Genomic DNA, 25,473 nt, shown 5'->3' with positions numbered 1-25,473 from the left:
CCACGAGAACTGCAAGATTGGAGTAGGGTAAGGAGACATCCCCCGGAACAAGAGCAGGGCTGTTTCCAGAAGAAGAGGGGTGTGCTCGGCAGACGCCAAGCTGGGTATCCACTGCCTCTTTTGTCTTGCTTTCCTCCACATCTTCATGACGGCGAGGTCTTCCCTCTGCTTCCGTAGCATTTACATGTGCCTCTAATATAGTTCTTAATTTTGCCACTTGACCCAGCGTTTCCAGGTCTGGCTTCTGCCCCAGCCCACCAGCTGTTCCAGGGCACCGCTGATGCTTGTTCATCTCTGGGGCCTTCTGAGCCAGCAGAGTGCCTGGGGCATGGGATGCCCAGTGTATGTACATTTCTTTCCTTTTCCCCTGCTCATATATCATTTTTCTGGTTCCCACTTTCACGCAGGTATTTTCACATCTGATGCTATTGCTATTAATAAAAATATTGACTGTTTGCTAAGTTCACTCGAAGCACCTTATCCTTGCTATCTCATGGAATCCTGGCATCCACTGTGCAAAGGGGTTTTTATTATTATCATCATATAGATGAGGAAATTGCTGCTTAGAAAGATTTGAAGTGACTTGCCCAAGGTCACAGGGCTATGAGGGGCTGAGCTGAGTTGATTTCAAACCCAGAGCAGGCTTGTTCCAGACTTGGGCTTGCCCCACTGCAGCATGCTGCCCCTAAGTTTTACTTGGGCCATTAGTTAACATCTGGTAACTGCCTGCTATGTGCCAGGCACTGCTCCAGGCCCTGGGGACACAGTGGAAGATAAGACATGAGGACTGATCAATGAAGATGATCATTTCAGGAGGTGAGGAGTATTGTGAAGAGAAGGCTAGGGGATGTGGCAGAGACTCACAGGTAAGGGTGGAGCGGGGCCACCCGGCAGCTCAAGGAAGGTCCCTTTGAGGAGGTCACATTTGGATCCATAACGCAATGCATTGAAGGAGGCAGTCAGATAAAAACTGGGAAGAGCTTTCCAACAGGGGGAACAGTAGGTGTGAAATCCCTGAGGTGGCAGTGAACTTGGAGTGTTCAAAAAGGAGGACGAGGGCTGTGTGGCTGGAGGGTGGGAAGGAGAGGAGAGAAAGCAATTGGGTTGGAGATCAAGTCAGGGGCTGTGTCATGTGGAGCCTCTTAGGTCCTGAGTGAGGAGTTGGGATTTTATGCTGAGTGTGCTGTGAGGCTGGTGGGGTTTTAAGCAGGGCAGAGGCATATCCGCGTCACGTTTAGAAAAATCACTGTCATTTATTTCTGATCTGATCTTTATGATTTCTTTCCTTCTGCTAACTTTGGGGTTTTTTTGTTCTTCTTTCTCTAATTGCTTTAGGTGCAAGTTTAGGTTGTTTATTCGAGAGGTTTCCTGTTTCTTAAGGTAGGATAGTATTGCTATAAACTTCCCTCTTAGTACTGCTTTTGCTGCATCCCATAGGTTTTGGGTCATCGTGTCTCCATTGTCATTTGTTTCTAGGTATTTTTTGATTTCCTCTTTGATTTCTTCAGCGATCACTTCGTTATTAAGTAGTGTATTGTTTAGCCTCCATGTGTTTGTATTTTTTACAGATATTTTCCTGTAATTGATATCTAGTCTCATAGCGTTGTGGTCGGAAAAGATACTTGATACAATTTCAATTTTCTTAAATTTACCAAGGCTTGATTTGTGACCCAAGATATGATCTATCCTGGAGAATGTTCCATGAGCACCTGAGAAAAATGTGTATTCTGTTGTTTTTGGATGGAATGTTCTATAAATATCAATTAAGTCCATCTTGTTTAATGTATCTAAAGCTTGTGTTTCCTTATTTATTTTCATTTTGGATGATCTGTCCTTTGGTGAAAGTGGGGTGTTAAAGTCCCCTACTATGATTGTGTTACTGTCGATTTCCCCTTTTATGGCTGTTAGTATTTGCCTTATGTATTGAGGTGCTCCTATGTTGGTTGCATAAATATTTACAACTGTTTTATCTTCTTCTTGGATTGATCCCCTGATCATTTTGTAGTGTCCTTCTTTATCTCTTGTAATAGTCTTTATTTTAAAGTCTATTTTGCCTGATATGAGAATTGCTACTCCAGCTTTCTTTTGATTTCCATTTGCATGGAATATCTTTTTCCATCCCCTCACTTTCAGTCTGTATGTGTCCCTAGGTCTGAAGTGGGTCTCTTGTAGACAGTATATATATGGGTCTTGTTTTTGTATCCATTCAGCCAGTCTGGGTCTTTTGGTGGGAGCATTTAACCGTTTACATTTAAGATAATTATCGATATGTATGTTCCTATTCCCATTTTCTTAATTGTTTTGGGTTTGTTATTGTAGGTCTTTTCCTTCTCTTGTGTTTCTTGCCTAGAGAAGTTCCTTTAGCATTTGTTGTAAACCTGGTTTGGTGGTGCTGAACTCTCTCAGCTTTTGCTTGTCTGTAAAGGTTTTAATTTCTCCATCAAATCTGAACGAGATCCTTGCTGGGTAGAGTAATCTTGGTAGTAGGTTTTTCTCCTTCATCACTTTAAATATGTCCTGCCAGTCCCTTCTGGCTTGCAGAGTTTCTGCTGAAAGATCAGCTGTTAACCTTATGGGGATTCACTTGTGTGTTATTTGTTGTTTTTCCCTTGCTGCTTTTTTTTTCCCCTTGCTGCTTTTAATATGTTTTCTTTGTATTTAATTTTTGATAGTTTGATTAATATGTGTCTTGGCGTGTTTCTCCTTGGATTTATCCTGTATGGGACTTTCTGTGCTTCCTGGACATGATTAACTATTTCCTTTCCCATATTAGGGAAGTTTTCAACTATAATCTATTCAAATATTTTCTCAGTCCCTTTCTTTTTCTCTTCTTCTTCTGGGACCCCTATAATTCGAATGTTGGTGCATTTAATGTTGTCCCAGAGGTCTCTGAGACTGTCCTCAGTTCTTTTCATTTTTTTTTCTTTATTCTTCTCTGCAGTATTTTTTCCACTACTTCATCTTCCAGGTCACTTATCTGTTCTTCTGCCTCAGTTATTCTGCTATTTATCCCTTCTAGAGTATTTTTAATTTCATTTATTATGTTGTTCATCATTGCTTGTTTCCGAATCCAAATCGGAAAAGAAGAAGTAAAGCTGTCACTGTTTGCAGATGACATGATACTATACATAGAGAATCCTAAAGATGTTACCAGGAAACTACTGGAGCTGATCAATGAATTTGGTAAAGTAGCAGGATACAAAATTAATGCACAGAAATCTCTGGCATTCCTATACACTAATGATAAAAATCTGAAAGAGAAATTAAGGAAACACACCCATTTACCATTGAAACAAAAAGAATAAAATACCTGGGAATAAACCTACCTAAGGAGACAAAAGAGAGATATACCATGTTCTTGGATTGGAAGAATCAACATTGTGAAAATGACTATACTACCCAAAGCAATCTACAGTTATAGTGCAATTCCTATCAAACTACCAATGGCATTTTTCACAGAAGTAGAACAAAAAATTTCACCATTTGTATGGAAACACAGGAGCCCCTGAATAGCCAAAGCAATCTTGAGAAAGAAAAATGGAGCTGGAGGAATCAGGCTCCCTGACTTCAGACTATACTACAAAGCTACAATAATCAAGACAGTATGGTACTGGCACAAAAACAGAAATATAGATCAATGGAACAGGGTAGAAAGCCCAGAGATAAACCGACGCACATATGGTCACCTTATCTTTGATAAAGGAGGCAGGGATGTACCGTGGAGGAAGGACAGCCTCTTCAATAAGTGGTGCTAGGAAAACTGGACAGGTACATGTAAAAGTATGAGATTAGAACACTCCCTAACACCATACGCAAAAATAAGCTCAAAATGGATTAAAGACTTAAATGTAAGGCCAGACACTATCAAACTGTAAGAGGAAAACATAGGCAGAACACTATGACATAAATCACAGCAAGATCCTTTTTGACCTACCTCCTAGAGAAATGGAAATAAAAACAAAAATAAACAAATGGGACCTAATGAAACTTAAAACCTTTTGCACAGCAAAGGAAACCATAAACAAGACCAAAAGACAACCCTCAGAATGGGAGAAAATATTCGCAAGTGAAGCAACTGACAAAGGATTAATCTCCAAAATTTACAAGCAGCTCATGCAGCTCAATAACAAAAAAACAAACAACCTAATCCAAAGATCGGCAGAAGACCTAAATAGACATTTCTCCAAAGAAGATATACAGATTGCCAACAAACACATGAGAGAATGCTCAACATCATTAATCATTAGAGAAATGCAAATCAAAACTACAATGAGATATCATCTCACACCAGTCAGAATGGCCATCATCAAAAAATCTAGTAACAATAAATGCTGGAGAGGGTGTGGAGAAAATGGAACACTCTTGCACTGCTGGTAGGAATGTGAATTGGTACAGCCACTATGGAGAACAGTATGGAGGTTCCTTAAAAAACTATAAATAGAACTACCATATGACCCAGCAATCCCACTACTGGGCATATACCCTGAGAAAACCATAATTCAAAGAGTCATGTACCAAAATGTTCATTGCAGTTCTATTTACAATAGCCAGGAGATGGAAGCAACCTAAGTGTCCATCATCGGATGAATGGATAAAGAAGATGTGGCACATATATACAATGGAATATTACTCAGCCATAAAAAGAAACAAAATTGAGTTATTTGTAGTGAGGTGGATGGAACTAGAGTCTGTGATACAGAGTGAAGTAAGTCAGAAAGAGAAAGACAAATACCGTAAGCTAACACATATATATGGCATTTAAGAGAAAAAAAATTGTCATGAAGAACTTAGGGGTAAGACAGGAACAAAGACACGGACCTACTAGAGAATGGACTTGAGGACACAGGGACGGGGAAGGGTAAGCTGTGACAAAGTGAGAGAGTGGCATGGACATATATACACTACCAAACGTAAAATAGGTAGCTAGTGGGAAGCAGCCGCATAGCACAGGGAGATCAGCTCGGTGCTTTGTGACCATCTAGAGGGGTGGGATAGGGAGGGTGGGAGGGAGGGAGACACAAGAGGGAAGAGATATGGGAACATATGTATATGTATAACTGATTCACTTTGTTATACAGCAGAAACTAACACACCATTGTAAAGCAATTATACTCCAATAAAGAGGTTTAAAAAAAAAAAAGAATACAGCAGACAATGAAGAAAAAAAAAAAAAGAAGCATCACTGTCTCTGCCATGTGGTGGGCAGATTGCAGGAGGGTGAGGGTGGAGGCAGGGAGGCCAGGTAGGCTGTCAGAACAGCCTCTGGTAGAGATGGTGGTGGCATGGACAACAGTGGCACTGGCAGGGAGAGGTTGGGTTTAAAGTCTGTGGTGGATAATAGGTGAGGAAAAGGGAAGTCTCCAGGAAGACTCCCAGGCTTGGGGCCTGAGCGCTGGAGGGTTGGTGATGTTGTTTATTAGAAAGGGGAGCAAAGGTAATGGGCGATTGAGAATCGAGAGTTCCTTTCTGGGTGTGTTAAGTTTGAAATGCCGATTCCCGAGTGTCTAGATGGGTCTGGAAATCCTGGCGGAGTCCAGGGTGGTAATGTAATTCAGGTGTGGATGGTATTTGAAGCCCCAGGACTGGATGATATCATCTAGGGGAGAGAAGAGGCTGCTCGGGACTCTGGAGAGAATGGGGTGCTGACTCCCGAGCACCCCATTTCTGATTTGCAGAATGGCCATCATCAAAAAATCTAGTAACAATAAATGCTGGAGCTCCCCACCCCCATCCCCTGGCAGCTGCTCTCCCCCATGGCTGCAGAAACTGTGACAGTAACACCATCGTCTGAGATCCCCTCTCTCCCTTTCCTCTGGGATCCTATGCTGGTCCTGATCTCTGAACTCCTGATTCTGCCTCATCGTAAAGGAGTTGGTAGTTTAGCACGTGCGTGGTGACCTCTAAGCCCTGACTTCCTGGCTTCTAGGAGGAGCGTGAGTTCAGAGTGTGGACTGGACCAGACCCTGGGTGTCTGGGGGCTTGGTCCTACCCATCGGCAGACTTGGTCACTCTTGAATGCTTTGATCCTCAGTCCCCGGATGTTTCTCTGCCTTCACCTCCTCCCCAGGCCTGCGATGTGTGCAGCGGATCCTCAGACCTTCCTTGAGGGGCACAGAGTAGAGCCCCGCCTGAGATTCATGACTTTCCCGCTCCGGCACTCTCCACGCCCACTCCCACAAGAGAGCCCTGAGGACCATCAACCTGTCCCTCCCTTATGCTGATGCATGCAGTCAGAGGAAAAGGCAGGGGAGTGGGGATGAAGAGGGAGAGCTCTGCCATTGCTTTGATACTTCCACCTGCCTGGGAGCACGAGCCAGCCAACAGACAATTGGATCTCTCTTTTCTCTCAGTGACAGGGCTTGCGATGTACTGCCTATATTTCACTCTTAACGGAGTTTTATTGCTGCTCCAGGATGGTAGGGTTAATTCTAAATGATTTGTGGGGTGCTCATTTCCCTCTAAACTGGAAACCACTAGGATCGTGGAGAAAGCTCCGACTCAGAATCGGAATCTGCATCTCCAATTGCTCTTGTGAAGTTGGGGGAAAAGGCAGCTGTGGGCTATGAAAGAGCCCTTTTGGTGCCCGGAGCAGAGGCTGCATGGCTGCTGCTGTGGAGAATGGCAGGCCGGCCGCCCACCCAGAGCCGTGGAGCTCGATAATGTGGGCACTGAGCCGTCGGCTGCAGGCTGGGGCAGCTCAGTCCCAGGGCCATGGTAGGGCGGTCCCCAGCCTTCAGTACACTGGACAGCCCATGGTGCTGGCCTGGGAGGGGGATACTGGGCAGAGTGTGGGTTTATTTTAACTGTTGGTTTTCCTGGAAGGCAAAGGGGGCTAACAGTAATGAGGAGGTTCTGTGTGGCAGCCACGTCCCCATGAAGCAGAGAGGCTAAGGGCAGAGGCTTTGGAATGGTGGCTCTAGCACTTAGCATTCTTGAGTCTCAGTTTTACTATCTGTAAAATGGGGATGATGATAGACCTGCCCTCCTGGGGTTGCTGGGGTGGTAGATGAGATAGGGAGAGTACAGGGCTGGGCACAGGGCATAGTGCCGGGTGCACTGCCAGAATGTCCCCCACGGTCGCTGCTCCTGGGGAATACATGGTGGACAGAGGCATGTGCTCCAGGCCAGCCGGCAGTGGCAGCCCTGCCAGCCCCTCCTCTCCAGTTGCATGACCAGCTCCAGTGCGGGCTTCTGCTTCAACCAGGAGGCTCTTCTTGGACATGGACTTCCTCCCCTGGACAGAGAATTGCCTTTCATTAGTTAATTCACACATTTTCCCCATGACTCTTTATTGAGCTGCCATGCTTGGAGGACAGGATGTGCAACAGTGAATCAGATACTCAGAATCCCTGACCACTGGCCAGAGACACCTGCTTCTGCTGGGATGGGCCCCCTGGGATATTGTTGCTGGCCCAGAATCAGGCAGGACTCAGGGGGCTTCCTGGAGACCGGGGCACGGAATATGGTCCTAGGGGCTTGACGTTCTGTTGTTTCACTGCTCTGGGGGCAGCAGAGTGGGGTGGAGTCAGGTCTGACTGGGTCAGCCCCTATTACTTGAGTGACTGAAGCTCTCTGGGCTCCGGCTTTTTCATCTGGAAACCAGGAATACTAATACTGCCTTCACGGGCTTGCCGTGAGGAGGTCATGAATGGGAAGTGTGCGGGGCCCGCACGAGGAGGTGCTCCGTGACTGCTCTTTGCTCCCCCCCTCCCCAGCCCAATGCTCCTGGCAGGGAGGATGTTTGCCCTTGGGGGGAGGAGCAGGGGTGGCCTTGGCCCTGGCAGCCACGTTTCTGTCACTGTGGCCTGCCCCGCTGACACTGATCAAACTGTTAGCCCAGTTGTCCCCATCCTCCTCGGAGCCCTGGAGCAGCCCTGGCATTTCCAGGACCTTCCAGAGGCTGGTGATGGAAGGTGCCACGGTCCAGGCCTCGCTTGTGGAGGGTGTGGGCAGGGGTGGGCGTGTGCGGGCAGGGGTGGGCGTGTGATAGATCAGCCCGAGGATGGTTTTTTTTTTTTTTTTTTTCTTGGCAGTACGCGGGCCTCTCACTGTTGTGGCCTCTCCCGTTGCGGAGCACAGGCTCCGGACGCGCAGGCTCAGCGGCCATGGCTCACGGGCCCAGCCGCTCCGCGGCATGTGGGATCGGCAGGCGGACTCTCAACCACTGCGCCACCAGGGAAGCCCCTGAGGATGGTATTTTGGAAGGAAAGTTCGACTTATATTTCAGGATAGTACCCTGCCTCTCCTGGCCCCCCACCCTGAATCCATTTGTAATCTGGCCCAAGAGGTTCTGACGGGAGTTAACTAGCTTATGACAGGTGGGCCGGCAGTTCTATTAGGCCTGCAGATCCTGGCTCTTAATTAATATAGGTGCGGGCTTAATTTGGGGGTTTAACAGGGCTGCACGGGGCCACAGAAGCCCTTGGCCATCTGTGTTTGCTCCCAGAATGGCTGGGCTGCCTGGGCCAGGGCGTCCAGGCAACTCACCCAGACTTGCAGAGCTCCTCGTCTCTGTGGACAACCGACCCCATTATGACTGATCTCTGCCGTCGTCTTGCTTTTATTACCAACGTGAGGTGCCCTCCAGGCGGTGTGGGGAGGCTGCAGCACAGACGCCTTCCGGGGGAGTCAGCTCCCAGGCCCAGGGGAGGGTGGGAGGAGGCCAGGGGGAGCAGAGGGTACGGTTCTGGTCTCCTTCCCGGGCATGGCTGTGGTTTCTGAAATGGAACGCTGGCGTGTGTGTAAGAGAGTGAGAGAGCATTGTGTGTGTCAGTGCGAGTGTGTACGTGACTTGAGTGGCACTGTGTGAGTGTGTTAGTGCGGGTGTGAGTGTGCGTGGCTATGCATGGGCGCAGCTGTGCGTGTGTGAGAGTGGGGGGGTGTGAATGTGTGCAGCATTGTAAGCCCTGGTGTGCTAGTAAGTGTTCAACACCTGGCTCTCTAGGGAAACAGAAAGCCCTGCTTTATAGTTTTGCTGGTTTCTGGGGTGTAAATACTCCTATGGTGACTGATTTTGAGCGTCATGATATCACTGAATGTGGAGTTGGGAAGGGGTGATGCACCATGAAGTGGTGTTTCAGATACAACAGACATTAGCAGCTCCATGGACATAGATAAGAGTAAAATGTAGCAAAATAATTAGGAAGTGATGGGCTTTGTGTACTTGTCAATTTTGTTTGTAATGTAATTTGTTTAATTATACGTTTATATGATTTAGTTTATAGTGGCTGTGTTTGATAACTGGCTTGCAAAATTCCTGAAAATGTAACCACGGCCTCTCATGAGATGGTACAGGCTGGTTCCAGCACGCTACTGTGTGAGTGAGTGTGTGGGGGGGTGAACGTGAGGGCGAGGGTGCAGGTGAGTGTATGTCAGTGAGTCTGTGTGAAGGTGTGAGTATGAGTGTGAGAATGTGGGCATGGATGTGAGTGTGTGAGTGCGAGTGTGTGTGAACATGTAAGTGTATGCGAGTGAGTATGTGTGTGTGCACAAAAATCAATGAGTTGTAAAGGACAAAATCTGGGGGAGGCTCCAGCCCAGGGACCTGGAACAGCAGCCCAGGAACTAGGAGGAAAGAGGCTCAGAACTGGGGCTGAATGAGACTCGCAGCATAGCAGAGCCTGGGTGGACCCATCCCCATCAGTACCCCAGAGCAGAGGTGAAGGAGGAGAGGCGCTCCTGTGCTCCCAGCGTAGGCCTGGGGCTGAGTGGCTGAGGCCACTCAGGACTGAGCCCCCGTCCCCCATCCGCCTCCTGTATTTCTCTTCCTGGTTCCCCATCCACTAGCCTGGCAAGCATAACCCGGCATCCCTCATGCTTAATTCCTCCCTCACCTTCTTTCTCTGAGCCGAAGGCCCTCCTCTCCACCTCAGTGCTTGTGCTTGGGCCATGGCCTTGAGATTTTGATGGCCTATGGCCCTTTGCCCTCCAGGTCACGCCCCTTCTTACAGAACTGCCAAACGGATTTTTCAAAATCAAACCCTTTCTTCCACCCCGCGGTGTGTCCATGCTGCCCTCTGTGTTCTGCCCAGACCTGGACTCCAGCCTCATTTACACAGCACCCCTGGGAGCCCCACTCTGCTGCAGCAAAGAGGGTCCTGGCAGTGCCATCAGTCCATCCACTGCCTCCGGACTCCAGCTCAGTCTGACGCCCAGCTCCACCACTTCCCCATCACTCCTGAGCAGAGGACTCCTGCCGTCTTTCCACCTGGCACTGCCCACACTTCCCTCTGGGGCTGGCATGGAGAGTCGTTCCTGGGACTGGCGTTTACACACCTCTCTCTCCACTGCGAGGTCTTCGCGGGCAGTGATCCTCCCCAGCCTGGCCCCCATCTGACACCGGGAGGTGTGAGGCTCTGTGCATGGTGCCTGTTTGCGGGCAGAGCCCGGTCCTTCTGCAGAGGCAGCATTTGGTGGCCCCCGGAGAGGGGCGGTGGCATCTGTGAGCCCCTTGCTGCGCTTTACTCCTGTCTCTGGTTGGCACTGCCTCTTCAAAGGCAAGTTCCAGAGGAAACAAATTAAATCCGAGTAAATATCAGAGAGTAATTATGTAAATTAAATGCATAAGTAGAAGAACATTTGTCATGAGGTCAGCAGAGAGCTGTGAAGACAGAGGTTTCCTGTGCCAGGGCTGGGGAGGAGCAGAAGGGGCGGGGCAGCGCTGGAGGTGGCATGGAGATGGTGGTGTCACTGGTGAGGCAGGCCCATCGTTCCAAGCCCCGCCCCCCCACACTTGGACTGCGGCCCAGGTGCTTGTATCCGTCATCCCGCTTGCTCCCTACAATTGTCCTACCGCCTAGGAGGCATCACCCTGCCCATTTTACAGAGGTGGCAACTGAGGCTCTTCGACTCTCTCCTACCCAGGAGCCAGAGCCCTGCTTTGGAAAGGCCCCCACAGGATTTGGGCAGCAGCTGCTCAGGCCTCCTGGCTGCAGCTGTGGGGGACACTCAGGCGCACACTGGGGCTCCAGGCTGCCTCCAGAGCAACTGAATTTGCTGCCCCTCGGTCCCTCGGTGGGGTTGTGGCCACAGCCCTGGTCTCAGCTGACCCAAAGACCACTATGATGCTCTTCCTTCTGCTGCTTTCTGGTCAGTCCCAAGAATGCCACTGTGGCCATCCTCCTCAGGGGCACATCAAGCCCTGGGTCCCTGATGGCCAAATAGAGCCGTCAGCAAGTCCCCCAGGTGGGCTGCTGGGTTCCACGAGGCCCTTGATCCTGATGTTCTCTTGGTCTGGAGTACACTTCCCTCTCCTGTCCACTTAGAAAAGGCCACTACCCACAGGCTCCAGCTCCTGGGCTGAGCTCTCTGAAGGCTTCCTGGAGATCTTTCCTCGCTTGACACTGCCTGGGGAAACAGACTGCTTCCCAGGTACCTCTCGTGGGTCCTAGCACATCGTCAAGCATTGCTCGCGTGTCTGTTTCCATTGAGCTCCTTGTCTGATCCGTCTCTCGAGCCTCCACAATGGTTATGGCACAGTGGGCACCAGACGCTTGCAGAAAGCCTGAGTCGGGGGCCAGCCCCATACCCTTGGCACTGGGAGGTGGGAGGCTGCCGCTGGTCCTGCGGCAGCAAGGATTGGGATCAGCAGGCGGCATCCCTGGGCACCCCCTGGGGCAGGTCTGAAGATGTGGAACCTGGCCCAGGGTTGCTTCCAAGTCAGCCCAGTCGAGCTGCCGTTTCCGGGAGCGCGGGCTTTTCCCTACAGCGATAATTTACGGAATTAATGAAGATGCTGCATTTCACTGTGTAATGTCAGTTATTAAAACTGATTGCAAATTAACAGCTGGTAATAGCATGCGTCACATTTCCATCTTCTTGCCATTCCTAAAAGCTAGACTCCAGCATTCGACCAGCATGCTGCGTGGTCTCTCTGGAGCCCTGTGTGCTTGAGATGACCGCTCTGTAGGCCTGGGCAGGGGTCTGGGGGAAACCCTGGCCACCATCAGCAAGTCCCATGCCTTGATGGGACACAGACCAGAGCCTCTGACAGTATCTGGCTCTGGGGTTGAATCAGCTCTGTTGTGAGCCGGGGGCTAATCTGTGAAATAGGCATGATCTGGCCATTCCCTAGGGGTGCGTGGGGCTCAGATGAAGTGTGTGTGACAGGCCCCTGGCTCAGCATGTGCACGCGGTGGGGGGCTCTGACCTGCCTCCTTCCCATCCCTTCCCAGGTACCTTTGGCTGATTGGCGAATGTACTCCGGCATCAGAGCTCTGGATTTGAACCCTAGTCCTACCTCTAAAGGGCTGGATGACTTTGGGCCCAACATCAGGGTGTCATGGGGACTAAATAAGACAGTATGTGCAGAATGCTGAGCAGGTCCTGGCACCACGCCAGGCCTCAATAAGCAAGTGCAGTGAGCATGATTCCATCTTCCTCACCACACGGCATCGTTCCCGCCATGCCATGGCGGGAGGGCGTTGGTCTGTGGCATTATCAAAAAGCAAAGTCAACATCTCTGGAGCCCCTTGGAAACTCAAACATGGCTGTTTTGGGTAAACACTTGGAAATTACTTTTCTAGATTTGCTTCAGGATCTTACTTAAATTAGAAAGAAGTCCAGAAAAACATCCAGAAATTTCTCAACGCATGTTTGTGGGTGGTTCCTCTTGCTGGCTGTGTGGTGTTGATGGAGGGACTCAACTTCTCTGGCTTCATTTTTCTCATCTGTGGAATGGGAAGGTTGTCCCTTCCTCACAGGCTGTGGAGAGGGAGAGAATAAAGGAAGCATCTAAGGATCCAGCAGCTCCAGGAGAGGGAGTTCTGGCTCTGGGCCCGCTTGCTGGGCACCAAGGACCGAAAGGCGCAGGGTGGCCTCCTGGGGCCGGTGGTCAGTCTCCTTAAGGACCTCATGCTCAGCCTCCTCCGGGCATGTCGAGTATGTCCAGTGGGGTCTTGCTTCTTTTCTGAGGGGCCTTTTGGTGCAAGCCTGTTGAGAAATGCCATTCTGATGCCTCATCCTGAAAAGATGGCAACCAAAGCTGCAGGACTTTAAGCCAATACTACAAATCGTGGAGGAAGAATTGCTAAAATCAATACCAAATACCTCGTAAGTGAAAGGTGACAGGAACATCAAACTTTATTTGTGAAAATTCTAAGAATCATTAGTGTATTATGGTTTCTTTAAAAATATGATCTCTCTCAGTTGATGGAAGGGGATTGCAAATCAAAGGGACTATTTATTGCAGTGGGAATAAGGGACCTGCCAGATTAAAAAAAAAATATTGAAGGAGCCAGAGATTTGAAACACGAAAGACAGTAGCAGATCAGCACTGCAGAATTTTATCCAAATACTGGAACCCAGCTCGGAACAGAAGTTGGTGAAGAATTCTTTTATAAACCTATTTTCATCATAACATGTGTAAAATGCAAATTTTGAGCATTATGTAAATTAGTTACTTGGTGTAATTTACTTAATTCAAAGCACTTAATGCAGCATGATATGTTTTTTCCAAAGTGCCAGGGTAGACGTTTATTTTAAATTGTTTTTAATCTTGATATGCCAGCCTGATTATTTAAAATGTTTTTCCCTTGGGTTTGCTTTCTAAATGGAAAGGAACAGAATCTGGGGAGAAGTGAGCATGTTATGATCACGCTATGCCCTCCTTTGCCAGGGCTCCAGGCAGTGGGTGTGAGTAGGGCTCACGCATGGACTCCTGTGTCTGAAATGACATATGTGTGTGCACGCACCATGTAAATGTGCTCACAAGCAATTACCCAGACGACCCTTTCTCCTTTACAGAATCTGCTCATGTATAGTTTCGTGGCTTGTTCTGAGATCTGTTTGAACAGAAGGCTCCTGGATATTATTGGCCCCTATTATGGGCAGAAATTTGGTCTCTTTCTCAGAGAGTTTTCAATGACAGACCTTCCCCTTCCGCCACTTTACAACTTTGGAACTTACATTATCACAGAAGGGAGAGCCGACTTTTTTAGTCTTCTGTCGTGTCATCCGATTATCAGGATGGCACCTCCCTTCTTTGTTTTTTGCGGTACGCGGGCCTCTCACTGTCGTGGCCTCTCCTGTTGCGGAGCACAGGCTCCGGACGCGCAGGCTCAGCGGCCATGGCTCACGGGCCCAGCCGCTCCGCAGCATGTGGGATCTTCCCGGACCGGGGCACGAACCCATGTCCCCTGCATCAGCATGCGGACTCCCAACCACTGCGCCACCAGGGAAGCCCATACCTCCCTTCTTGATGAGCCTCTAGGACAAGAGAGATGATTTGTTCATTTGGGAGCCTTTTTTGGGGGCATTTCCAGTGCTGATGAGAAGGTTGGAAGGGAGCTGACAGCCACTGAACATCTATTTTGTGCTGTGCTGGCGGTAACGTGTGCCACTCAGTGAAGGATCATAGTGCACCTAGGAGGAAGGTGGAATTAGCTCTGTTTGCAGAAGAAATGGGCTCAGAGAAATGACTGCCCAAGGTCACTGGGCTAGTGAAGGGTGGGATTCGAACCCATGCCTGTGCTTATTCTGTGACCCCTCGGGGGAGGGGGCGGGCAGTGTGGCCAATGGGGCTACTTCTGTGTGCCCCTCCCTGAGCTGCATCCCAGGTCACCATGCAGAGGATGTTCTATTACTACTTAGGTATGACAAGGCCAGTAGATCAGGAGACAACGTCCATTGAAAAGATAGTTTGTGACAATTCCCAGGTGGAGGGGGCACACCATGCCTTGGGTGGCCACTGGGGGAAGCACCAGGGTTGATCAGGAGGCAGAGGGAGAAAGGAGACCATGGGCAAGAGCCCTTCAAGTGATTTCTGCAGGAAAGAATGGGTGAGGTGGGGTAAGCAGGCTTAGGAGTGGCTGGTTGGAATAATTTTGGCAGGCTGTGGGGCACAGGGGTGTCCCGAGTTGTCTGCTACCTGGTCCTGGGGTGATTGGAGCGAGTGGATAGTGGCTCAACGTGTGCGAGTCCCGTAGAGGAGGTGGTTGAGGGTGCAGGCCCTGGACTGGTTGGTTTGCATGTGAACGGGGTGCTCTGGGGCGAGTTGGTTACTATCTCTGGGAATTGATTATCCCTCTGAGGGGCAGTCCTCCAGGGTCAGCAGAGCTCCAGATGCCATCAGAATACCAAAAGTATTGATAAAAGACATGATTGCTACAGAGAGCAGGGTTTTTGGGGGGCGGGGGCAGTTGGGGATGGGAGGTCACTCTGGAGGACTCCCAGGGCCAGCTGGGCAGCTGAGATGGTGACCAGGAGAGGGAGGCCTCCTTCTCAGATGAGAACCTTGCCACGAAACATAGAAGAGTGGCACTGCGCCGCCAAAGAAGGTGGGCCAGCCCTTGAGGGTCTACCTGTTCCCCTGAAGCCAGCCCCTGCCTGAGCCCTGGGGGGGGCATTTGCTCTGGGGGACTTGTCATCTCATGACAGGGAGAGGCCTGCATCTTGCTTCACTGAGAGCCGGCTGGCTCCACATCTGTGCATTTCTGCTCCTGTCTTTGCTGAACTCCCATGGGCCTGCTTTGTGACCACCTCACTCCCATAGAGATGCCCTTTATCACACCAACGTGGATTGATAATGCATCCAAGAAATGTAGTCTGCAAATGGAACACATGCTGGCACATGGGAGGCGCTCAGAGAGTGGCAGGGCGAAGCTACTCTTTGCTTTGGGCTAAGTCTTACGTGCAGGACTGAGAGCTCCTTGAGGGCTGGGCTGTGAAGTTTTCAAATTCTGCTGTTCCCAGAGCAGTGCTCAGGAAATATTTGAGGAAGAGGGAGGGAGAAGGGAGGGAGGGAATGCACAGCTGGGCAGCTGAGTTCTAGGAGGTGAGGCACCAAATGGATTCTGAGCAGAGGGAAGGGGTATCACTTTGGATGGGCAGCAGGTAGGTCTCTGTGATCTCTTTTCTTGGAAATGGTGGCTGCTTCCTCCCCTGCAGACCCAGCCTCCAACACACCCCAGTTCCGTAGCTGTTCCATGAATGACAAGGATGGTGGCCTTTGAAGTTGGCGCTGTGGAGGGGAGTGAGCAATTAAGGAGGAGAGGACCCTGGGCAGAGGTCTTGGAAATGAACTCGAATTTGGGTCAACTCTAGCTGGGAAGAAATTCGAACCATGTATTTGGGGGCCAGATAAGAAAGGAGTTAAAAAAAAAAAGTCAGTAGAATGAAAGTTGCATCTCAGCTTTTGGAAAATTTGCCAATAATCCCCAAACACTTCCAACTTTGAACTTCCTGGGTGTGAGGTGGCAGCCTTCATACATATATATATTATAGACGGTAAAATATTCTTTACAGGTGCTCTCAGTGCTTGGACATTTCTTGGAAATTGAAGATAGTACGGGAAGCAATTTGAAATGTGTTCTTTCATTTCAGTTACTTTTTAGAAAGTATTTTAAATACCCATGACTATATGATTCTTTTTTCAGAAGGAGTAGTGGGATAGTTACAGCTTTGTTGCTTAGTAGGACTGTGCCTTCATCAGATACAGGACAATTGTGTGGTTGTCGAAGTCACCCTGGGCTTCAGGCTGGTTCTTGCTTTGATTCAGTTTGATTCCGCTGACTTTGGCTGTCTTTGACTCTGTGCTAGTCACTGAGCCTTGGGCTTGGACAAAGAAATGAGAAAGACCTAGTTTCTGCTTCCCAGGTCCTTGAGCTCTGAAACTTCAGGGAGGCATGAATTCTGACTTGAGGATCTGAGATGGCCTCGGGGGAGGTATGATTTCAGTTGAGTCTGATGGAAAGGTAGGGGCTCCGTAAATTTCAAATTGGGAGCATCTAGGCTGAGAGTATGAGTGTGTGTATGGTGTGTGTGTGGGGGGGGGGGTGGGGGGGGTGGGGGGGGTGTCTGTGTAGGGGGGGTGTCCAGGGAAAGGCAAAGAGCTTTTTTTACTGGGGTTTGGGTGCATAGTTTCTGGTGGTTGTGGTGGAAGAAGGTGATGGTGATACAAAAGCAAAAATAAAAAAAGCTGTTAAAACCAGAGAGTCTCTTATGTATCAGGCTAAGATGTATGGAGTTTATTTATATACAATAATAAAGTCTCTGGAAGGCTTATTGTTTGTTTGTGATTGATGGATTCTTTTGCGAATATTAATTTCTTGGCAACTTTAAAAGAAATGTGTTATTCGTGGAAGGTTTTAGAGGAGGGCTATATCATGAGCAGATATGAACTCTGAAAACATCCTGGCGGAGGAAGGCATTGGCTGGGAGGACCCCGGGGTCAGGGTGACCTCGTCAGAGGCTGTGGCAGAGATCCCAAGGAGGAGATGATGGTGCCTGAACCCGGGAAGGGATCATGGAGATGGGCTCACGACGGGATGTTTAGGAGAAGTGGAGAGCCCTTGGCCAGCCTGGGTGTCTGCTGTTGATGTTCTCCAAGCCTGGCTGATGGGTGATGCCAGAGGGAAGCCCAGGAATGTGGGGATGTGGGCAGGAGCGCATGTGGGGAAGGATCAGGAAAGAGGCAGGAGCGCATGTGTGTGTGTGGAAGCCCAGGGAGGGGAGAAAGGACTTCAGGGATGAGTGGTCACAGGCTGGGTGCTCCGGAGAACCCATGGAAAGTGAAGAGAAAGGAGGGTCTCCGTTTGTTCATGGCTTTGGCAAAAGCTTCAGAGCAGCGTGGTGTGCGTGGCAGTGGGCAGAGAGGTGAGTGCCGGGAAGTGCCAGAGGGTGCCTGGGCCCAGCATTCGGAAGCTGGTCTGTGGAGGGGAGGAGGGATGGGGCAGAGGAGGCCCAGGGCTCGGGCACTGGGGATGCATGTGCTCACCTCCTCCAATGCTGGTGGTGGGTCCCCAGCTTCCTTCCCTGGCAGCCCCACAGTTCCAGTCCTCCCTATTCCTGGTCCCCGTTGTGGGGTGAGCAAGGCCCTTCTTCATTCAGTATCCCAGATGCCTCATTCTGGAACTTTCCACGTGCTGTTTCTTCGGTCAGGAGTGGTCTTCCCCGGGTGGTTTCCAGGGCTGGCTCCTTTTCACCGATGCTCTTCACAGGGGCCTCTCCCACCCCGACCCTCTGCAGTTTCCTGCAACCCAGTTTCTACTTTCTTCAGCGCTCACACCACTGTTGGAAATTATCTATTGTTTATTTGTTTCCAGTCTCTTCTTCAGCCCCTGAAATGTAAGTCCCGTGCTAGTGGGAACACCGTGGGCTCATTCATTCTTGTTCCCCAGCCCCCTAGGAGAGGGACCAACACAGAGAAAGCTCTCAGTGAATATTGGAGGGAAGGAGGGATGAATGAATGTCAACAGGACGACTCTGGTATTGCAAAGACTTCTGATGAGCAGGTCCTTTGAGAGCCCAGAGGGTGGGCCAAGGCAGCTGAGGCCCGTCCTGGGGTGTCGTCACATCAGATTCCTCGCAGGAATGCACTTGCCCTGTTCGCTGAACAGCTTCCTTTCTCTGGGGAGCAGGGTGTCTCTCCTGGGAGCCTCTCCCTGTCATCCCTGTGGGTGGCCGATGCCCTTGTTCATGGTTCGTGTGCCCCGCACGCTCCCCGCTGCCACCTTGGAGAGTTGTGGGCTGTTTGCCTTCTCCTGCCCTTTCTGGGCTGCGGCTAATGAGACGCCCACTGTGGCCCCCTCGTCTCCCTCTCTAGCGGAGGTGGGTCTGATTGGGGCAGCTGCACCAGCAAAGGTGGACTGGGCTGGCCAGTCTGCACAGAGAGCTCCCAATGGAAGGGCCTGGGCCAAGGTCCAGAACTCTGTAGAGGGCCAAAGGGCTCCTGGGATGCCGACACTGCTACCCCGAGAGCAGCCCCATCTCTGTCTTTAGTGTAACTTCTTGGAGAATTCTCCCTTTCTGGGGAGCAGCAGTGGACAGCTGGCTTTCTTGGGGGTTGAAGGTAGGGTGGTGTTACAAACTCAGACTCTTGAGGGAGGAAAGGATTTTCGTTGGAGACGTGGACTTCCTTGGCCCCATTCCTGGGGAGCAGCAGGAGGGTGGCAAAGTTAGCTTGTGCTCTTGACTGTTTTTCTGCCCCCCAGCTCTTCTCAAGTGCAACTGAATAAGACCTTCAGAGGCTGAGGGCTGACCTTTTCAGCCAAGTGGGAGCAGGTGGCTGTAGCCGGGGCCATGGTCCCTCAGGAGCACTGCTTTCAGCCTGCGTCACTTGTTCCAGGTGTGGGGAGCCAGCCACTGACAGGGAGCTTAAACTCTCTCTGATGGCTCAGTTCCATCAGGGGCTGCCCGAACAGAAGGCAGAAACGCAGCAGCTGAGCGTGTGCAGGAGCTCTGAGGGCTTGTGTTCTCTGTGTGTGCATGTCCTCGTGCGTCCTTGTGGGTCCCGAGACAGTTGCCACCCCCCGTGGCACCTCCTGTTCCCTGAAGAAGTGAAACGGTCCTATGGCTTGAGATGGATTTAGGTAGGGGGACCTCAAGGAAGAGACTGAAGGGGACTTCCTCCCCAGCCTGTGAGGACCGGCCATGCTGGTGTGATGCGTGAGGTTCCTGGACCCCTACCAGACTGGTGGACCCACACGCACACACACAGAGCCACCCTGGAGCTCTCTTTGCACGTGTGCTCACGTAAAGTATGGCTCTGCAGACGTGCCAGTCTCTGCCACTTTAAATACTTGTAATGGCCTTGAAAGGCGCCAGAAGTGGAGTGGGAACTGGTAGATGGTGGGTCTCAGAGCGCTGCCTTTATCCCTGTCCCATCAGCTGTGCTCAGATCTGGGTCAGAGCCAAAGCCACGGGCAGTGAGGACATGGGTGTCCAGGCGAAGGGATAGCGCTGCAGAAGCTACCAGTGTCCTCACCCCAGGACTGGCTCACACTCGGCCCCATGTGGGGAAGCTGTGTGTGGGGGTGACTTTTCAAGATACAGGCCTTGCTGTTTCAGTGAACTTTTCTTAAGGCGTATTAGATACAATGCATCTGATGAACTTGGTTTATCAGTTAGTTATTGCTGAGAAACCATCCCCAAAATTAGTGGCTTAGAACAACAGTCATTTGTGTGTGTGTGAGTCTGTCGATCAACCAGGAACTTCTGCTCTGGGCTCACTGGTGTATCTGAATTCAGCTGACACGTAGCCGGCGGTGGCTGCCTGGTCCGTCTGATTCGTCTCCACGCGTCTGCATCCTTCTGGAGGCTAGTCCAGGGCTGTTCTCACGGTGGTGGCAGGGTCCAGGAGTGGAAACAGAAATGCACACTTCCTCAAATCTCGGCTTATACCAAGTCACAACGGTCTCTTGGGTCAAAGCAGGTCGCGTGGTTGAACCTGTAGTAGGAGCTAGAATGGTCTTCAAAGTGACAGGGCAAGAGGCATGGTAATAGGGAGGCCTGAATGCAGCTCATCTCCCATATTTGGGACCATCATTTACGCTGCACAGGTTAAAAGACAGTTTCTCAGGCAGACCCTGTACTGGCACTTTCTGTGATGATCCATCATACATGATCTATATTTGTGCTGTTCAATATGGTTGCCACCAGCCAGATTGCGACCACTGAGTATTTAAAATGTGGCTAGTGTGACTGAGGAACTAAGCGTGTGATTTTATTTAATTTTAATGAAATTAAGTTTAAATTTGAATAGCTACAGGTGGCTAGTGGCAGCCCAGGTTGAGGGGAAACCATCATGGGCCATTTGGGTGCAAGATGTTGCGTGCCCGGCACGGGAGCGCGCTGCTGGTTTAGGCATGGGTGTCTGCTCGGTGCTGAGACGTTCTCAAGCTTGCCCTCGGCAGGCGTGAGTTATGCTGTGGTCAGGAGAGGGAGGGGCCGGTGTTGACACCTGCCCTGAGTTTTCCTAGGTGGGGGTCCCCTCCCCCTGCTATACTTCTTCTCCTTGAGCCATCTCTGCCCATTTGCCTGCCATCCCCTCTGATAGGTGAAGAAGCTCTGAAGAACCTCTTCAAATTTTTCTTTCAAGAGGCTTTAAAGGCTACAGATCTCTAGGGGCCCAAGCAGGCTGATGGGGACTGCATGGCCTCTCTGGGGATCCAAGGGGTGTTGACAACCTGGGGCCTGTGTGTTGGGAGCCCCTGGTGCCAGGGCAGGTGCAAGGCACTGTGTGGTCTTCCATTGGTCACCTTTGGGGGAGCCCTGGGGCTTGGTGCAGAGGGCCCGTCCTGCTTCCTGGCACCTTTTCCTGTCTGGATCAGTGGGCAGAGCAACACTGAGACCTCTGTGCTTTGTCAGACAGGCAGCTCCGGGGGCATGTTTGTGCTCCAGGGGCCAGGCTGCCGATAGACCAGGCTGGCTGAGGTCATGGCTGGACTTGAACACATGGACTTGAATATCAGTCTCACATTTGCAATCTCTGGAAGGGGCCCAGGGGTCCTCATTTAAGCACTGCTGTGCCCTCGGATGGACCATTAAGATGTATGCTCTCCGTGCCTCCCAGCTGCAGGCCCCTGAGATGCAAGCAGGTGGTACCTTCAAGAATTGTGGTTCCTCACAGTCCTATGAAAATGGTAGGAACTTTCATCCCCAGTTTACAGATGAAAACACTGAGGCACAAAGTGGATGGAACTGTACTGAGTTCTAAGTGTCTGAGTCTACAACAGGTACTCAGACCCTATTCCAGGGCTTCCCCCCATCGTGGGAATAGAGGGACTCTGTGCACATTCCCCCCAGCACCCCAGTTATGACTGCCATGGTGCTCTGGCCTCCCTGGCTCCGTGCTTGCTTTTCCATGGCTGCTCTTGTCGTATCCAGCTGGGACTAGACTTACTGGTGAGCCAACCTCCCAGCAAGATGGGCAGTGAAGGAACCCCTGTAGCAGCTTGCATGCTGCCTGGTACGTGTAGAATTCATGAAATTTGTGGAATGGGCATGAAGTGAAAGTTTGGAAGAGGAACTGGTTGGGAAAAACAATCGGGTTGAATTAACACTGTATCCTTTGAATTTGATTTTGGGTGACTGGATGGGCCAGGGCATGCCCGGGCAGCCCACGGACATCCCAGGCACTGAGGGAGTACAACGTGTGCAATATGGACTGGCCCAGTGTTCTCTGGAGGGGCTGGCTCAGGTGTGGGGCCTGCCTTTGGGAGCTGGAACACAGATATGGACCAGATGAAGGAAACATCCCAGACTTGAAAAAGTGGCCTATGCATTGAGACTCTGGGCTGCAAGTGACAGAAATCCAGCTCAAGCTGGCTTAGGCAGGAAAGGGTATTCTTTGGCCCATGAAACTGAAGAATCCAGGAGAAACAGGCTTCATAGGTGGACCCAGAGGCTTAAATGGCATCATAGGGACTGTGCCCCGCTCTTGGGCCTGCTTGCTGGCTCCATTCTTGGGCAGATCTCCTTTAGGAGAAGCCAGATGGCTCATGCAGGGCTGCCGCTGAGAGATTTGGGCCCTGGTTAAAAAAAAAATATTCAGCAGCCCCGGCCATCACAAGAGTAGGTTTGCACTAATATATATATATATTTTTTTGCGGTACGCGGGCCTCTCACTGTTGTGGCCTCTTCCATTGCGGAGCACAGGCTCCGGACGCGCAGGCTCAGCGGCCATGGCTCACGGGCCCGGCCGCTCCGCGGCATGTGGGATCTTCCCAGACCGGGGCACGAACCCATGTCCCCTGCATTGGCAGGCGGACTCTCAACCACTGCGCCACCAGGGAAGCCCGTGCACTAATATTTGATGTAGCTGGGCCCCAAGCTCCTTATGGGCTTCTGCTCCCTGGTAATTTATTCCAGCTTTCCATGCTCCCCTCCTGCCCTGGGCTTGCATCCTGACACCTTGGTGACCACAGGGGAAAGAGCAGACCTCTCTCCCAGGTGCTCCACCAAAGTGTCAGGACGGTGCTCAGTCTAGGACCATCCTGGACCACCTGCTCACCCCTGAACCAGTCAGGATGCAGAGTTCTCGTTGGACTTGGGGTGAGATCACCCCAGCTGGAAAGAAGGTGGAGGAGGAGAGCTCATCCAGGAAAATCAAGTGCCTGGAACAAGACAGAGTCCCAAGCCTCAGGGAGGCTGTGAGGGTGCAGGCTGTTCAGTTACAGGGACTGAGGCTGGGCCTGCTCTGACCAGGGCAGTCAGTGGCCTTAGCTCACCACTAAGGGTCAAGGAGTCATAGCCCTGAGGAGCAGAGCCAGGTGGAGGGAACAGGGGTCCAGGGTTAGGGACCACCACCACATGTAGCAACCAGGACAGAACTCCCAGAACCTTCACTCCCATTGGGTGAGAGCAATAGGGAGAGAAAAGGAGCTTACCATGCAGGACACTTGTGGCCACAGGACCTGTTGGATGGCAGGACGTGCTCCCTATGCCGGGAGAAACTTACCCAGGGCCTGGATGCTGCTGAGGGACATTGGGACTAAATACATGTCTTCCAGCCTTTGTTCTTTGGACCATGGAGGCAGACTTGAGTCCTTGCTCAAGGCCCATATGGGAGGGGGTAGCATTGGAGTTAGATGCCCTCCAAGGTCCCTTCCCACTTAAAGATGTTTCTCTCCCCCTCGTCTTCTCCACTGCTCAGATATCCGTGGGCTCCAAAGCTTTCTGGACCAGGCCTCGCGGCTGGGCCTTGATGTCTCTTTACAAAAGGTGGACAAGAACGTTAGCCACGTGTTCACCAGCCTCTTCACCACGATGAAGACAGAGGAGCTGAACCGCTACCGGGACACACTGCGCCGCGCCATCCTTCTGCTGAGCCCGCTGGGGGCACACTCCTTCATCAACGAGGTAGGTGGTGGGGCCTGGGGCCCAGGAGCGCTGCCCAGGGCTCCCTGGGGCTGGCTCAGGTGGGCTGCAGGCACTGTCTGCTCGGGCATGGCTGAAACGGACGTGAGGATCCCTGGATACTGGGCCCACAGCACATACCATGAAGGAGACCCCAGCACAACTTGACTCCTGACTGGTCCCTGACGGGTGACCCAACGCCTGCCCAGATGCTGAGAGGCTGGGGGCGGCTAGTGGGAAACCTGGTTATTAGTCACTGCCAGGGATTTTTGCAGCAAGATTGAGGCCGTTGTTCGTTGTTTTTTTCCATTTAATTTTCCTCTCTTTGTTGACAGGTGTAAGCCTCTAGGGATGAAATAAATTTCCAGCTCTTGGCAGAGGTGGGCAGCTCTGCTTTGGGATATGTCAGTACCCGGAGCAGGTGTTGTTTGCATGTCACCAAATGATACTTGGTGTACGTGCTTATGTTTTTGGTGCCTGGGATAATCAATGATTTTTTTCTAAACAACTTCATTAGGGGTAAGACCCACCAGTTTAACAAAGAATCGATGAATTTGGGAACAGAAAACTAGAAGTACTCGATGAGCGGATGATGGGTGCGCCCTGGTGGTCTAATGGCAAAGAGGTGGCAACCTGGAGTTGGCAGGTCCCTCTCCGGCCTGGGTGGGTTTTGGGGGACAGGCTGTGGGTGTGGTGTTCCTGGCAGCAGCGGTGGACGGAAGGAGTCAGGGGGCGGCTGAATGCTCCTGGCGGTTTTCTTTCCAGCCCCGGGCACTTTGTTGGCCCTCTCTGATTGAATGTAAAATGAAGTGAAAGGCAGAATTACACTAATTCCATGTGATGTCCTTTGCTTGCTTATTCTGCTTTATTCTCTAATTAATTATTACTCGAAATGCTACCTCATGCATCAGCAGCCAGATGAAGCCCGCTGCTGGAGAACTTAACATCTGGGAACGCTTAATTTGGTGCAGTTGGCCAGCAGCCCTGCCGCTCTGGGCTAATCAGGCCCCCGGATCACGCTGGTGGTCAGCCAGGCTGTGAGGTCCCGGCGATGCTCGGCATTTTCACCGGAACACATTTCTCTGTATGAAGTCATCCAGGCCGGTAATGGGCAGGCTAGGATTAGTGCTAATGTGTCCAAGGCTTTCTCAGAATGTTCCCAGCAGTGTCCGTGCCAGTGTCTGCTCCTAGGAAAGCTTTTCTCCTTGCTAAAAGGCCAGTGGAGTCTGCTCTGGGGCTGGTGTCTGCTAAGTGTCGCCGGGCCCCTGCCCTCCCCTCTCCTCGCCAATCCCTCGCCTCCTCTCCTTGCTTCCTTTCCTCCCGGCTACTGCTCTGCTGAATGTTGGTTTTGGACGTAAGCAACTTTGGGGTCGAGTCCAGCTCCCCCACTTACTCTGTGTGTGACCTTGGGTCATTTGCCTCACCTCTGTAACCTCAGTGTCTGCATCTGAAAGGAGGGATGGAGGCGGTGATGGACACGTAGCTTCTCGAGAAGCATCTGTGCTTGTTCACTGTTCACATTCGTCATTTCCCTTCCAGATGAATTCAGCTCTTGCCCTGTTTCTAGGCCCTGCAAGGATTTAACACATAACCAAGACTGGCCTAAAGGTATTCTTTCCAAGTGGTTAATTATGCAAATTCCTGCAGTGTTGGATACACTTGGCTTGGCCTTGGCCGGTTGCCTTCCTGATCTCCCAGACCGTGTTCGCAAAGCCTTTGCTTTGCTGGGTGCTGCGGAGCTGGGGTTGCCCCTGGAGCGGCTCCTCTTGTTTTTGGCTGCACCTCGCGGTGCAACCTCTTAGTTCCCCGACAAGGGATCAAACCCGGGCCCCTGGCGGTGGAATCGCGGAGTCCTAACCACTGGACCGCCAGGGAAGTCCCCTGGAGTGGCTGCTCTTA

The 25,473-nt window shown here is 51.1% G+C and overlaps 1 protein-coding gene across 2 annotated transcripts in view; it reads left to right on the top strand.

The window, feature by feature from the left end:
• Positions 1-25,473, top strand: part of GRID1 (glutamate ionotropic receptor delta type subunit 1) — a 666,827-nt gene that overhangs the window by 176,144 nt on the left and 465,210 nt on the right. For both annotated transcript variants that reach the window (XM_004273011.3, XM_033433944.2), the window contains exon 4: positions 23,372-23,577. In XM_004273011.3, coding sequence (XP_004273059.1) covers positions 23,372-23,577 — 206 coding nt within the window. The remainder of the gene's footprint in view (positions 1-23,371; positions 23,578-25,473) is intronic.

Source organism: Orcinus orca, chromosome 14 (assembly GCF_937001465.1).
Source record: "Orcinus orca chromosome 14, mOrcOrc1.1, whole genome shotgun sequence".
NCBI lineage: Eukaryota > Metazoa > Chordata > Mammalia > Artiodactyla > Delphinidae > Orcinus > Orcinus orca.
Note: the sequence above shows the minus strand (reverse complement) of the source record. Positions and strands in the feature narration are given on the sequence as shown.